A 14,914-nucleotide genomic window follows, 5' to 3' on the forward strand; every position below is an offset into this window, starting at 1 on the left:
ATGGTCTCGTCAGAATGGTTTGAAGACATGGCTTGTGTGCTGCGTGATGATGCGAAGGGGGTGCAGGGAGAGAGGAAGGTGAAGTTCGTGGCCGGAGTGTCTGTGAAGCTGGCTTTGCAACGGTGCATCAGCGGCATTGCCTCCGCAACCACCACAGGCAACACACAGTTCTACCTAGGTAGCGAAACAGGAGATACGAGATAGTTGGCTTCACAGCAAGACGCTGCGGCAGCAACAACTCACCGATTCATCATCAAGTTCCTGGCGCTTCGTGGTCTCATCGCCTTCTGCTGGACCATCCTTACCCTGCGCCTACATCATGTTAGCAAGCCATGAAAGCGCATTCGCAGTATTGCATGAGTATGTCAATCTCAGAAGGCACGAATCATTCGAGAAGATGCGCTCGCAACAAGAGTCGCGCCAGCACGAACATTTGCAAGAGAAGAAAAGGCCAGCCCAACACCAGTTTGCAATGGTCTCTCGCCGTGTGGCCCATCGGAGGAAGCGTGGGAGCCCCGGCATAGACGTCGACAATTCGACGGAGCAACAACTCACCTGCTCGGCCTGTTCTGCCTGTTCTGGTGATTGTTCGGTTGCGGGTCCGGTCTGGTCTTGGGAGCTCGAAGAACTCTTCTCCGAGACGCTTGACCGCGACGCGGCGCCTCTGATTCTGAACTCGTCTCCCTCTGCCATGATGCCCTTGGCCGGAGAAGGACTGAGGCAGAAAACGCACGCGACCACAGGCCGATACTTGGTGTGAAAGCAGACTGAGGTCGGAAGGGAGTCAAGGGAGGCGGCCAAGACCGCTGGGCGGAGATGAAAAGTTCTGGGATCTTCTCAACTCTCAATGGGGATGCGCCTGGGCCAGGATTGCGACGGCGACGGCGATTGCTGGCCTTTGTCGCAGGATTTCGAGCAAGAATGAGAGCAAATCAATCTGTATGTGAACCAAGAGATTCTGATTGCCGCTCGCTCGCTCACTGGCATCGGGAGAAGAGAATACTTCAATGCACTTTGACTGGCCAAAGATGCTGACTGAGTTCAGGAGCTCAGGAGGACTCCGGAAGAGCTTGGCGCGTGGAACCAGCTCTCTGATGATGCCTGAACCTGAACCTCAGCAGGTGGTACGAGCTATATTGCGCGCTCCGTCTTGCAACAACAGTCCCAGAAATGCGATGCTGCCATGGCACAGCCTGTGCTCGTCAGAGCTTATACGAACAGGAAGGGCTTCGCAAACCGAGCTCCCGGACGAGTAGAGGACGCTGAAGCTCTACCACCGATATCGTCGTATGCCTTCGCCGACATTCTCAGGTCGGTACACGGCAGCAAGGAGTTCCAAGATGCAATCGACGGCATCGCAGAGATAGCTGCCAAGAATCGCATGAGCTTGGCTGAGGAGTATGGCTCTCATCTGCCGCCCGTCGGCGAGATTACAGTGACAGGATCCTCTGCTGCTCGACCGCAGCTGCATCGTCCCACCATGCGACGTCGAGCTCTCACGAGCGTGCCCGAAGCCAGCTCGGGAAGCAGCGAGGGTAGCCGCAAGAGTCCAGCGAAAAGAGCGAGTATATTCAGCTTTCGAAAGCAGCAAAAGCAGCCAATGCAGCAAAAGGGAGACTGCAAGCCAATGCAGAGAATGCGCATCGGCAGTATGGGTAGGACGATACCGGTCGGAACGACAGTCGCCATGGCTGTGGAGGTTCTGTGGCCGGCCGATCACACCGGAGCTTCCTTTGAGACCACCACCACTGCTATGAACTCTCCTCCAGGGCCTGGACCCGCACAGCGCTCTTCGAGTGACGCTCAGTCCAGCCTGCAACGACTCCTGGACGGCACTGGCTTGGTGTCTGGTTGAGGATCCGTATATGGGTGCGCGTTCCCGAGATACGTATGATTTGATGTGCCGTTTGGGACGAGCATGGCAGACGCCAATAGTCATGCGCGCAGCGGGCATATATGCAAGAACGCAGAAGAGAAAGCAAATATACAGACAGAAAAACCTCGAACTTATAACTTACCATTGGAGGGGCCTCTATGCCGACCCCAGCATTGTCGTTCGGACCGTCCGAGTCGGTGGACGTGCCGCCGCGAGAAGAATTAATTGCAGTCACGTCGTCTGGACTGGCGGACCCGTTTGCGGCGTTGCTGCCGTCCTCTGGACGTGTAGCCATGGCTGTGGACTGCGGTGTGCCGAAGATCCTGCGGCGTGAGTATGCTGATTGCTGAGCCAGCCTGCTAAGATGCCACGAGCAATGACAGAGGGATGGCGTATATGTGCAGCGGATGGATGTTGTGGAAAGGTTGGTGTGGTGTGGACTGAAGAAAGTCGCAAGAAGGCAGCACGGACGGACCCTTGCGTCGCCACTTCCACATGAAAGTCCCGCTCTTCTTAGTTCGACTCACTTTGCACCCGCTTTTTCCTACAAAACCACAGATCAAGAAAGAGCGACATCAAAAAGACACGACAAACCCGAAAGAGCGACCTCGGACAGGCGCAGGCAAGTACGTGGACGACTGACTCGAGATCTTCCAGCGCACTATGCTAACAACGTCGCAACTAGTGTCTACTACCACACAGCGCGTCGCTGGAGCCGGCGCAGGTGAAGGAGGACGAGGTGGAAAGGGCGGCGGTGGCGGTGGCGGTGGCAGTGGCAGTGGAGGAGGTGGTGGAGACAAGAAGGAACAGCTCCCCGACATCTCTGGGGCCCATCAGCTCAGCGAGGAAGAAGAAGACGCGCTCCTTGAGCGCTTCACCGTTGCGCTCATCGGCATGTGGCAACGCCTTCTCGAGATGGGAGAGGAACAGAGAGCCGACGCGATGTGGGCGCTCGGAGAGCAGGTGTTTGGAGAGGATCGCTGGGGCGGGATGGTAAATGAGAGAATGATGCGGCGGGAGTAGGAGGCGACGCTCGAGACCAGAAGAGGTGCTCTGTCACGGCATCACCATGCAGTATGGCCTGAAAGTCGTTGGGAGATGGAAGCTGGCGCAGGAAACGTGAGTGTTCAGGATATCACCACGACTGAATTGGATACCCAGCTCCGGGTGAAAACTTCAAGCACGCAAGTCAACTCTCCGCTCGTACTGAAATGTGAAACTCCGCAGTTGGTATTCCTGCCGCATGCGATTTGTGTGAGGAGGCCAATATCAGCATGACAAGTGGAGTCTTTGAATCACCTATCGTAACGACAACTCCACAGAAAAATTTATACCCTGCTTCTAACCTCGACGATGCTACTGAATGCGATATCGCCGTCTTCGGAAGCTCTCCACCGTGGAAAATGGACACGGAAGCTCTCAGCATCACTTTCCGCGTGGCCCTTTCCGCCTGCGTAGCATATTCAACGGATGTGGAAGAGTATTTACTGTCACTTCGGTAAGGTTTGCAATATGAGACTCGGGTGTCAAGGGAGACGAGGAAGACATGTGGAAGAGCAGACGCGATCACCATCACCTCCTAGAGTTTGCAACGGACTTCTCGGCAACTTCAACCTAACGCAGTGTACGCTGGGATCTGATAATTATAGAAATCTTGATAGTGAGAGTCTATGTCATCACGTCTACCTTCAAACAGCTCACAGCATTGTGCTAGATGAGACTGTGTTGAGTGCACAACCGCGACGTACCGGATGGTACGAAAAGTGAGAGAGTGAGGTCAAGAGAACGGACGGACTCTCCTAATGGAGGACGGACTGAAGACGCGTAAGAGTTATCGAAGAGGACGAATATCATTGATACACTACCATTTCCCTTCATCCCAACGACCTCAGCCCCTCCCTTCATCCCACAAAACCTCTCCCCCTATTCCTCCTCACAACCGCATCAAATCCCTCAAGCACAGCCTCCGAGTCCTCAGCATGCAAAGCATCCAACGTTTTCTCCGCACCATTGACCATAAACAGCAATAAAAACTTCGCACCACGAAATCTATCCTGATCGATCGCCGACATCTCGTTGATATTCTCAAAACTCTCAGAATCGCTGGCGCCGTTCAGAGACCATCTCACAACGCATTCAGTGGATCTGTTCTTGAACGAGGTTGCCTGAAGTTCCTCAACAATATGCGTGAGCAGGAAAAAGGTCGAGTTGTCGTCGCAGTCCTCAACTTCCTGAAGTGATGGCATTTCGACATATATATCCAGACCTCGAATGAGATGGATCCGCTGTCCGGCTTTCCGTTTGAGCCATTGGCAAAGATGGTGGTTCATGTGGTCTTCGTGAATTGTGGTTCTGAAGCTGTTGATGGCATAGTACATGAGCTCGGCCTCTGCTCGGATCATGCTGCTCGATTGAAGGAGTCCGGGTTCATCCCATATTTCGGCTCCGTGAGGTTCGTAGAGAACGTATTCGTATATGGCATTCCGGATCTCGGGTGGCAGGTGGCTAAAGAATGAGGGCTCCATGTAGGGTAGGAGTAAGATATTTTTGACTGCGAATTGGTTGGCGCGCCGCTGGGGTCAGCAGCTACCTGTTCCAATTATTGACGAGGCCTGTAGGTGTGAAGGTTGATGATAGGAAATATTAGGTAGCCGTGCTGGTATGGTTGAACAGGAATGGCTTTACCCCGAGGACTCAGCTGGAGGGCTTTCTTTGTGCTCGTGGGCGGTGGGAGCAGGTGCGGCCAGTGTAAGCCACATTGTTGCTCACATAATAAAGCCTTCCTACGACATGTCCGAACACGTCTGCAGTCTGGTAGGCCAAACGTCATGCATTCGTGAGAAAGCTAGATGGGGCCAAAAAGCAACCCCGAGACGCAATAATGGCGCATGTATACATGCGTTTTCGATTTCAGACATTTTGCTGCTCCTGGAATCAGCAGTGTCTCATTCCACCCCGGTACAGAGCTAAATAATGCATGTTCAGCGAGTGGTGTTGAGATGCTCTTCACGAGATGTTGTTGGCACAGCAATGGTCATGGTCATGGCCTTCCCCTCTCCCGGACTTTGGACCCGAGCTCGGCAACACTTTCCGACGACATATGCAAAAGAGCAGGTCACCACGACATCACGTAGGGGCAATATGACCTCCGCCTATGATAGAGAGCATAGGCCTAGCTCTGAACCACCGCATCATCCTTCAACAGGAAGATCGTAAGCCAGAAACATCCTCAGAATGGTCCAAGTGAAGCAATACCAACTCCCGCCAACGAAACTCGTACCGAACTCTCCGCACCCACTACTCCACTACCCGGGTTTGCTGAAGAAAGAGGCTGGGTATGACGCGGCGAAGATCTACGATCTGGTCGACAGCAATGGCTGGAAAACACAATGGATATTCCGATATGGCCCAACACAGCAATCGCATTACCACACGGAAGCGCACGAGTGTATGACGGTCTTGACAGGCGAAGCTACGATACGGTTCGGTGTTGGGGACTTATCTGAAGACCTTGAGGCGAGCACGCATGGCACGGCGAGAGAAGATGGTGGGATTGAGATACATGCGAAAGCCGGCGATGTTTTTATATTGCCTGCAGGAACAGCGCACAAGACGCACGACACGACTCCAGCAGAGTTCGCGCTGTTGACCCCTGGGAGTGGCACCCATATTGCTGGCGATGATCCAAGGCAGGTCTTACGCGATATCAAGCTCTCGGGCTTCACGATGATGGGCTGCTATCCGAAAGGCAGCTCATGGGACTTTGCCGTCCGAGCCAAAGATCAAGAAGAATTTAAGAAGAGTTGGAATGTCCCGAAGCCTGAGCGAGATCCGGTTTTGGGCGCGTCGGAGGAGGGTCTCTGTGGAACGTGGAAGGAAGCGTCGAGGCAGCCCAAGCTGTGAGTGATTCGTACATATACATGCCATAGCGCTACAACTATGGCCATGGCGAGCCGGATAAGAAATCGCAAAGTGTCTGAGCATCCATTCAATTTTATTTTCACGTCATCAATTACAGGACGAACCCCAGATGGGAGAGGCGGCAAAGAAGCTTACAGTACAGAAGGTGGGTGAGGAGTGCATCAGATCTATGTGGTTGAAGGGGAGACGACAAAGGCTCAATCTTGAAAGCCATACAATGTGAAGGCGTCATTTCTATCATTGGCTGTTTGGGTGGCACGCAGGCCAGAGAATCAGCTCTGCAGCTTCGACAACCTGCTCAAGACTCGGGCCATTGCGAGAGGGATTAGCGTTGCTTCGCGAGAGAAATCCATCGATGAGTACAAGCCCGACAAGCGTACCTTCGGATTCTCAAGAATTGAAAGAGTGCCTACCAATACAAGGACGACCAAAAGCATTAGGCAAAGATCATGATCGAACATCGCGGGATTCAAATCGATCCACCATAAGAACCCTCCAACCTTTCTCACAAACCATCACTCAATCTTCGTCTTCCCCAACCCCTTCCCCCCATCCACCGTAAAAAGTCTCCAAACACTCCTACTCTCCATCCCAGCACAAAGCGGACTCTTCACCGCCCTCGCAAAAACATCCCTCATAACATCCCCAAAAACATGTTTAGCCCCAACCTCCTCCATCAACTGCACAGCCATATCCGTAACACCTTTCGCCAACTCCACTTTAAACCCCCCTTGAAAATCCCTCGAAGCGGAAGAGTCAGGTTGTACGCCTTTGACGGGGTTCATGTGTAAGGAGTTCCAGCAGCAGCCGGAGGAGGCGTTGATGACATCTATCAACCAAATCTCAGTATGTATGTTTATGATCGTATAGCGGCAAGAATAGTCGCATACCATTCAAAACCTTCGGATCCAACCCATACTTCACACCCGTATTCATGCCCTCACAGAGTGCGATGTAACTACAATACGCGACGTAATTGTTAATCTGCTTGGTCGCCAATCCCGCTCCAGCTTTGCCGCAATGGAAAAGTTTCGTGCCCATTAGCGACATGACGGGGCTGGCTTGGTCGAAGAGGGATTTTGGTCCGCCGACCATGAATGTGAGAGTGCCGTTGGCAGCGGGTGGGATTCCGCCTGAAACAGGAGCGTCGAGGAAGACACCTAGGCCAGAGGACTCGACGGCTTTGAGGACTTGTAAGGATGTGCTGACTTCGATCGTTGACGTCTCGAGGAAGAGCTTGCTAGCTGAAGGTTTCGACGCTGCGACGAGACCTGTCGTGGGGTCTGTGAAGACTTTGGAGACGGCTGGGCCGTGTGGAAGGGAGGTTATGATTGTGTCCTGTCGTCACGTCATCGGTATTGATATGGTGAATTAGGTATTGGTGTAGAGACAGGCATTATACATACACATCTTTCGGCAACCTCTTTGGGAGTATCAGCAATCTCAACTTTTCCGTATTGCCTAGCTTCGGAGCAGAAGTCTTCCTTTCGAGCCTGATCCAATTCACAAACGACTAGGATTGATCCTGATGGCATCTTCTTGCGAACGTTCATGGCCATACCGTAGCCCATGTTTCCGAGACCAATGAAGCCATAAGTCCCGGATGGCAGCTGAGGTTTGGTGCTATTTTCCATGATTTCTTAAGGATTTTGTCCTTGGAACTGGCCTGGCCTCACTTGTCCTGAAATTTCCATATATTTCGGAAATTCTGCAAGTACAGATCAGAGCCGATATATCGGAGCTTCCCCACTTCTCCATTCGGCAGTTGTCAGCCTGTCGTGTGGGACAGGTTACGATGTAAGTTTCGAACTACACGACAGCAGGATCTGCGAGCCTTGTATGGCACTCGCAGGGCCGCTCTCTTCAACGCCTCATGCTCCGATTCTTCACTGTCGAGCTGCGAGCAGCGAAGCTCTTTCATAATTGTCGTCCAGATCGCAACTTGCTTGAAAGATTCAAGTCACACTTCGGCGCGTTGCAACCGCTGCTCTTTTATAATTTTGTCATTTGAACTCCAGAGCCTTCGCATTACGCGAACCATATCTACACAATCTTCACTGGTTCATCTTCTTTGGCCGAACTGTAGCATGTTGCCCGAGCGCTCCAAGAGACACACACGTACTCACAGCGATGAGCATGCGGTAAGAGAGCTCAGCTCTATCTTGTAGAGAGGAACTCCCGAAGTATTGATCGGTTCGTAGGCGGCGCTCTTGACAACTGACCTGGAGATGAGTATTGTGCGAGAACCTTTGCACTTCGAGAGCAGAAACCCACCACAAAGGAAGCAACATGGCAAGCTTTCGGTGCTGTACTGACCTTGAGATTGCCATGCAATAGTGTACTTTGAATTCGCCACAGCTTGCATCGATGGATTGAGAGAAGAGAGAGAAAGGAGATATGCCGTTGTCGTTGCTGCCAAGTCTTCGTGGCCCGTGCGTCCTACTTCACCCCTGCCTCATCCGTTCTGCCAAAACCACGCACAAAAAAAAGAAGAAAAAAGAAGGAAAGCAAGATCGCAAAGACAAATGCCTCCCATTTGTACATCTATCCATTACAGTAAAAGATCATGATATTTACAGTTGATTCCCGAGCACACACCCACTAGCCCTCAACCACCTCCTCAGCATCAGACAGGTCCACAAGACCGTCAACAACTCCTCGAAGAAGACCCTCCGCCTCTGCCTCTGTGTAATTCTCCTCCTCAAGCAAGCTTCGCCGGAGCTCTCTGAGCATTACACGGGTGACCCTCTCAAACTGTGAAATCTTGGCTGCCATTGCTGGACTCATGGTTGTCCGAGCCGAACCGAGCTGGGAAGGTGCAGGTGGTTTGTCAGATGTTGGCATTGATGCAGTGGTCGCAACAGCTGGAGGTGGCGTTGCCTCTGGAGTGAAAATTCGGGTGTTTGGTCGTCGTGCGACGGGAGAGTCGCGGGATGGGCTGTCAGGCGCATCGATGTCTTGTGTAGGGCCTGGCGTCGGTTCAGGAGTAGGCAATTGAGCATTGGACTTGGCTGCTGCATCGGGATTAACATCTGACCGCATTGGATCCTCAAGGTAACTTACTTTGCTTCTTGGGCGTTGACGGATGAGACGATGCAGTACGGTACGATGGATCGTAGCGCCGAGATTGCTTGCGCTGGCGTCCGTCTCTTCTGATGGTCTCCGCAGCTATGAATGTTGCAAAGACCTGGGTAGATCTGCGGCGGTCATTTGGGTGAAGCCAGTCTGTCATTGCCCGCACTCGGCTGGATAATGTCTCGAGATCCATATGCTCCCATTGGGAACGAATGGCAGCGATTTTTGGCTTCAGAAACGTGGTGTTTTTGCGAAGTGGTCTCGTGTGTGAGTCAAAGAAGTAGAGTGGCACGCCATGTTCAGGCCAGTGATGGGGAGTGCGAATGGACATCTTGCGAGGGCAGTCCTGATTGAAAGTATTTCCCAACAAAGTTGCTTAGGCGAATCGAAGATGTAGAAGGGTGACCAGCACCATGAAGTCGAAGGTAATATGCTGAAGAAGATTAGAGAATGAGATGAGAATATAATCAATCGATGCAAAGCGCAGTCGATTGGAGATTATATAGGCATCGTCAGTCAACCAGAAAATGGCCCAAAGAGACATGTAAGACAAGGCTGGAACATCGACTCAGCCCTGCCAAGTCCAGCCCAAAGAAGCAGAAACTGGGTATCAGCCAGGATTTTGGAAGTTCATGAAGAATGACACGCCGAGACTCAAGTATCCTTACTTGAAATAGAACTCCTTCGTTCATGTTATGTTCCGCAATGACACGTCTCTGCATGCAACGGAAGCGCCGCACCTAGTTTTGCCTAAGCAGAGCCCTCTCGACTGTCAGCAAGCAACAAATGAGAGTTGCCAGGAGATCTCGCCAATTATCACTCAGAGCTCACAAAGAAGCAGCGAATTTTCTGGGCGAACGATGAGGTCTGAAAGCGCGATAGCCTCAGTCGGAGCAGAGATTGCGAGACTGATGTCAAATTGGTGAGAGACAACTCCTGCCGGTGTCTACTCCCTCTGCAAAACATTGTCATACGCACTGGCTGTGTGGGCGGTAGCTGTCGAGGCGAACGCCTTGCTGTAATCATGGTGCGGAAAGGGCCAGTTGCCCTCTGTCCGTCACTTCCAATGCGCTAGGCGAGTTGCTGTCGCCCCAGCTTTTGCCTGGTGTGCCTCCGATCCGTTCGCCTGCGTTCCAGGGGTGGCGGAGCGTTCTAGTGCATGCCTGTGCAAGCTCTCTGTTCGAGCAAGCAAACACACATCAATGCTGGCATATATATAGCGTAAGTGATACTCCTCACATCCATCATGAGCAGAGGAAGTGGAGTGACATGACGCGGTTCTGGAAGCGAATAAAAGAATTGTTCTCGCCGGACACACCAACACCCACTCCCCTTCCGGATGATCAAATGAGCGGCGCCCAACAGAGCATGACGATGTTCTACCGCCCCCAAGACCAAGAATCGGAGGATTGGAAGTTGAAATCGTTCAGCCCGAACCAGGTGCCTTGTGTTGCAGACGTACAGCAAGTGCTCGATAGCTGTGATGCCAGAGCTACGGCAGCATACGAGGTGGATGGTCGAAAGAGAACTCCAGGAGAGATTACAGCTCTCATACGAGCTAGTATGCGGGATCGCAGTCACAACAATCAGCTGTATGTCGTCGTCCACAAGATCAGAAGGAGGCACGAAGGGTGAGTGACGTTCGCCAGGGTAGGTCATGGTGCGCGATGTACCGCGTAGGCTCCATGAACATATTGTATCCGAGGCTGTATTGCAATCAATGCCCATCTCAGGCTAGCCTTGCGTCTCTTTTCACTCGCTTCGCTACTCTCTGATTCCATACCCTTCCCAAGGTTCTATTCGATTCGCTATAGTCCCGACAAAGGCTCCATGGTGTTACAGTATGCCTCGGTCGGAGCATCGAGCGATTGGGTTCGGACTTCTCTTTGCTAGCGCACTCTGGTGTTCTGCACCAGAAATTCAGAACGAACAGGTCTGGCTAGCAAGTAGTAACCTTGAACCCTCTTAATCGTGCCGAGGAGGATGTTGGATATTGGGACCTGAATATAACACCGTACTAGCGGCCGTGCGCCGACCCACTAAGAATAGGCTCTGTAGACCTTAGCGAGCGGCGGTCGGTATAGATTATATACGCTTCCGCTCCGGCGCGTCGACGCGCTTTCTATTATTTAGGCGCTTGTTTTGTATACCTCTTCTAACCTTGCTATCGCTCGTAACCTTACTATCGCTCGCTACTATATTAATTCTATCTCTTCTAATAAAGCCTTATCTACTAAAAATGCCTACTATTAGCGACCTCGTCGGAGATAGTAATAGTATACTTACCTCGTAGGCCTAGGGCGATTTCGCGCTAGAGGGCGGTACGTAGGCTTCGCTTAGTAGTAGGCAGGTTAGAATCGCTAATATATCGATAGATACGTTAGAGGAGGACGATACTATTAATTCTAGTAATAAAGACGCGTTAGATTTATTAGAGTCCTCCGCGCTACGCCGTAAGCGCATTTCTCGGATTCTCGTAAACCTAGAAACTATATACGCTTCCTTACCGTACGTCGATAACCTCCGCGAATAGCGCGAACGAGCTATTCTTTACAAATTCGACGACTCGTTCGAAGTATCGGCTAAATAATAGTACGCGTTACTACTATACGTCGATAATATATAAGTAAAGGATAGAGTCTACGTCGAGAAGAACGAATTAGAAACAACGCGTTTTGTTTGCCGCTTCCGTAAATAACCGTACTAGAAATTAGACTAGAAGTAAGGCTTTAGTCGGCGAAGAAACGATAAAAAGATAGAAGTAGCGCGTTACTATCTAGTTATAATAAAGGTTGTAAGCATTTATAGTAATAGTAAAGAGATTATCGCGTATCGAGTATAGCGTATTAGTCGCGAGGACTACTCGGACTACTATAAATTAGACAACTTCGACCTCTTCTATTAGTATAGCGCGTTATTAACCGCCGTAGGTCGAGAGGTATATTATAGATACACGCCGAGCTTAGTCTAGAGGGCATTAAAGGCGGTATACGACCTAGTCGCGAACGCGCTCTTTAAGGCCGCCGGCAGCGACTTTATAATAAAGTACGACGTACTAAACTCCGGTAGAGCGTTTCGAAAGGCATATAAGGACGGTAGGCTCGGCGGCGCGTCGCTAGTATAGCAGGCGCAAAAGGAAGACTTATACGAGTAGTATTAATAAGGTAAGTTAATGTTCTTACTATTCCTAAGGTTAGGTTATAAGCCTACGGACCGTCGCGTCTACGTATCCGGACTCCGATCGACTAATAGAATAACGCGGAAGTTATTAAATCGATAGGCAAATATATTAGACTCGGTTGCTAGCGAATACTAGGCCTAAAAGCTAGAATTTTAAAGAACTTCGAAAATTTTAAAGTTCTTCGGTTAAAGCGGAAGCGCGGTTAGCGCCGTAGAGCCTTAGCTTCGAGCTAATTAAGAATTTTAGAACCTATAGTAGAACCTCGGTCCGGCTTCTAGCGTGCCTTAGTAAGCCCGAACCCTAAATCTTAGGTTCCGCGGGATTCCTTTGTTTTAATTTTAGTTTTCTACTATAATAACAACTAATATATTATTATAGAAGAGCTGTTTTATAAGAACATAACCGCCGTACGCTAAATCGACGGCAAAACTACCTACGGCGTCGTATTTAGGTCTAAAACTAGTATAGAATTACTTAAATGCTATACTACGATCGCCTTTATAGACGCGACGTATAAGACTAACTACCTTAGCTAGTTCCTTTATACTGTTATAATAAAGGACAAATATAGCATATCGCGTATAGCGGTATATATGCTTTCGCCTATAGATAACGGCAATATTATTATAGAGTTTTTACGTATAGCGAGCGAGTAGATAGGCGGCAAATAGCTACCTAAATTCCTCCTTATAGACGACTCGGCGGCAGAGCGACGCGCTATTCGAATAGTATTTCTATCGATAATATACCTTCTTTATTACGTATACGTATAGCGTACTATCGACAGACATTTTAGCGCTAAAATCTACTAAGAAACACGTCGACACGTCCGCGCCGCTATTGTTTATCGTCGCTTACTCGCAGGCGTATAAGAGTCGCTATAAGCTGCTATCGATTGCCTTCTAAAGAACGCCGATTACGAGTCTAATAAGACGTACTTAGAGCGTAACTTTAGTAGTAATATTCGGCTATAGGCAAATTACTATCGCGTTTATAACGTACCTACTATCGTCGGCTAATATAAGGATATAAACATAAATAAGAGCTTCTACGCGTGTCTTAAAATAGACGGCAATAAGTCGCTAATAGCGGCAGACTTTATACTTAAAGGGGTAGCGATATAGTGCCTATATAAAGGTTAGGTTAAGGACCTTCGGTCGGATATTGCTTCGCGACGATAGGCTTTAAATATATACCCTCTCGCGCGTAGCGACGACGAAGAGCTCCGTACCTAGCTTCTACGCCTGCCGTAGCCTATATAGCGCAAGATTAGCGCTTAGATTAATCTCGTAAACGACAAATTAGTATACTACGACCCTAAGCCGTTATAGTTAGCGAGTAAGGAAGGCGCGCTTACTTACGACTATAAATTCTTCTACTAGTATCGTATACTTTACGCTAACCTCTAGTACTACTATATTACACTTAGACGCGTTATTATTAAAGATTATTACTAGCAACAATAGGTAAATATATTCGCTAGACGCGCCTTCGAAATCTACGAAGAAGATACTACTAAGTCGACGGCGGCGGAAGGCGAGGACGTCGTAGTTAACGCGCCGTATGCGCCTACCTATCGACTCGACGTACGTAAGACTCTCTATAACGCGTACGAGTTAATCTTTTAACTCGAGCGCTTATATAATAAAGAAGGTCTTAACGAGACTAACGAGAAGCGCGAGGCTATTATCTCGAAGATGCTAATAGTATTCTACGAGTCCGGCGACAATATTAGGAAGGGCTTTACCGACCTCGTTCTTACTTACTTTAAGAATACGTATCCGGACGCTATTCTCGTACTAACAAAGCCGCCGAAGCTATTATAAGCGCTATTGCTAAGCGACGTTATATCGAGCTATTGTCTTCTAAGAGCGACTAACGATATAGCGCCGCCGCTAAAGAAGCGGAAGGGTAAGAGCGTAGACACTACGAGTAAGAAGCCGAAGCGGTCGAAGAAATAGTTAGAGAAATAGGCAGAGTAAGAATATATACCCGAGCGAACACTAGCGGCGCTAGCTTAGCTAAATTTTAGTAAAGAAGCGCCGTTAGCAGTTCTAGGCGGTATCTACGCGTTCTTATCGCGTTTTCCTTTAAATTCCGCCGTCGCGTACGCGCAGGTTACGTAGGCCGCGTAGGCCGCGTAGGTCGCGTAGGTAACTAATAGCTTCTATATGCCTCTACCGATACTATAGGCGTTAAATAGGTAGCAATACGCGCCTCCGAGCGCGATACAAGTCTATAATAGCATGCCTTATATACCGCCGCCCTCTAATATATATTAACGCTATTAAAATAGCTATAATCGCTAACTATACCTCGAATTTTGCTATACCGCTATTTTGCTAACAAACTTTAGCTTTATTTTTAGTAACATAATTAGTATCTATTAGTAGAGATAGCGGGGTCGTTAAAATCTATTAAAACAGTATAAAATCTATTAAATTGCGACTATACGACCTCTCGCTATCGATAGTTAGTATACTAGCGGAAATCGCACTACTACTACTGCTACTACTACTACTAGTCGACCTAGCAACCGCGACGCGCTGCGATACGGAAATTACGTTTTCTATAGTTACGTATACTACGGAGCGGATACTAAGATCTTACCGACTCCGAAAGCATAGGCACGACCTACCCTAGCGCACGGCCGCTAGTACGGTATTATATTTAGGCCCGGATATTAGGCGCCGTATAATAATAAGTAAATAATATTTATATAGAAAAGAGGTCTAAGAGGACGCTAGCTATAGGACGAAGGAAGCTTTAGCGGTTCGTTCCGACCCTACCTTTAATCTACTAAGGCTTTCCCTTAGCAGCAATGCTTAACATTAGACTTCTTCTCTTGCTACTATATAAAC

The 14,914-nt window shown here is 49.6% G+C and overlaps 5 protein-coding genes across 5 annotated transcripts; 2 read left to right on the plus strand and 3 right to left on the minus strand.

Moving 5' to 3' along the window:
* Window positions 1–27: 27 nt before the first annotated feature.
* On the plus strand, window positions 28–3,459 carry MYCFIDRAFT_175169 (uncharacterized protein; the record flags this gene model as incomplete). Its single annotated transcript, XM_007929011.1, has 15 exons — window positions 28–167; window positions 205–754; window positions 781–900; window positions 929–943; window positions 999–1,121; window positions 1,163–1,850; window positions 1,885–2,079; window positions 2,108–2,206; window positions 2,241–2,292; window positions 2,323–2,506; window positions 2,534–2,869; window positions 2,900–3,106; window positions 3,136–3,365; window positions 3,394–3,399; window positions 3,432–3,459. 15 exons carry the CDS (start codon window positions 28–30, stop codon window positions 3,457–3,459), a joined length of 2,973 nt encoding a protein of 990 aa, XP_007927202.1.
* A 203-nt stretch (window positions 3,460–3,662) lies between these two features.
* Window positions 3,663–4,836, minus strand: MYCFIDRAFT_211405 (uncharacterized protein). The gene has a single exon (XM_007929012.1). It carries the CDS (start codon window positions 4,399–4,401, stop codon window positions 3,778–3,780), a length of 624 nt encoding a protein of 207 aa, XP_007927203.1. The 5' UTR covers window positions 4,402–4,836; the 3' UTR covers window positions 3,663–3,777.
* Window positions 4,837–5,006: 170 nt separating this feature from the next.
* Window positions 5,007–5,862, plus strand: MYCFIDRAFT_211406 (uncharacterized protein). The gene has a single exon (XM_007929013.1). It carries the CDS (start codon window positions 5,111–5,113, stop codon window positions 5,777–5,779), a length of 669 nt encoding a protein of 222 aa, XP_007927204.1. The 5' UTR covers window positions 5,007–5,110; the 3' UTR covers window positions 5,780–5,862.
* Window positions 5,863–6,154: 292 nt separating this feature from the next.
* MYCFIDRAFT_154262 (uncharacterized protein) lies at window positions 6,155–8,156 on the minus strand. The gene is made up of 4 exons (XM_007929014.1): window positions 8,072–8,156; window positions 7,204–8,014; window positions 6,688–7,135; window positions 6,155–6,626 (listed from the first exon to the last, which is right to left on the minus strand). Exons 2-4 carry the CDS (start codon window positions 7,429–7,431, stop codon window positions 6,313–6,315), a joined length of 990 nt encoding a protein of 329 aa, XP_007927205.1. The 5' UTR covers window positions 7,432–8,014; window positions 8,072–8,156; the 3' UTR covers window positions 6,155–6,312.
* A 242-nt stretch (window positions 8,157–8,398) lies between these two features.
* MYCFIDRAFT_78967 (uncharacterized protein) lies at window positions 8,399–9,203 on the minus strand (the record flags this gene model as incomplete). Its single annotated transcript, XM_007929006.1, has 2 exons — window positions 8,399–8,766; window positions 8,861–9,203. 2 exons carry the CDS (start codon window positions 9,201–9,203, stop codon window positions 8,399–8,401), a joined length of 711 nt encoding a protein of 236 aa, XP_007927197.1.
* Between the last annotated feature and the right edge of the window lie 5,711 nt (window positions 9,204–14,914).

This window comes from Pseudocercospora fijiensis (assembly GCF_000340215.1).
Source record: "Pseudocercospora fijiensis CIRAD86 unplaced genomic scaffold MYCFIscaffold_5, whole genome shotgun sequence".
Lineage (NCBI taxonomy): Eukaryota > Fungi > Ascomycota > Dothideomycetes > Mycosphaerellales > Mycosphaerellaceae > Pseudocercospora > Pseudocercospora fijiensis.

Excerpts from the sequence above, each read along its gene's own strand:
- MYCFIDRAFT_211405 (XM_007929012.1), bottom strand. The coding sequence starts at position 4,401 with ATGGAGCCCTCATTCTTTAGCCACCTGCCACCCGAGATCCGGAATGCC.
- MYCFIDRAFT_211406 (XM_007929013.1), top strand. The coding sequence starts at position 5,111 with ATGGTCCAAGTGAAGCAATACCAACTCCCGCCAACGAAACTCGTACCG.
- MYCFIDRAFT_154262 (XM_007929014.1), bottom strand. The coding sequence starts at position 7,431 with ATGGAAAATAGCACCAAACCTCAGCTGCCATCCGGGACTTATGGCTTC. Across the intron at positions 7,136-7,203 it reads AAGAGGTTGCCGAAAGATGT|GACACAATCATAACCTCCCT; the intron begins GTATGTATAATG and ends ACGTGACGACAG. Across the intron at positions 6,627-6,687 it reads GGATCCGAAGGTTTTGAATG|ATGTCATCAACGCCTCCTCC; the intron begins GTATGCGACTAT and ends TTTGGTTGATAG.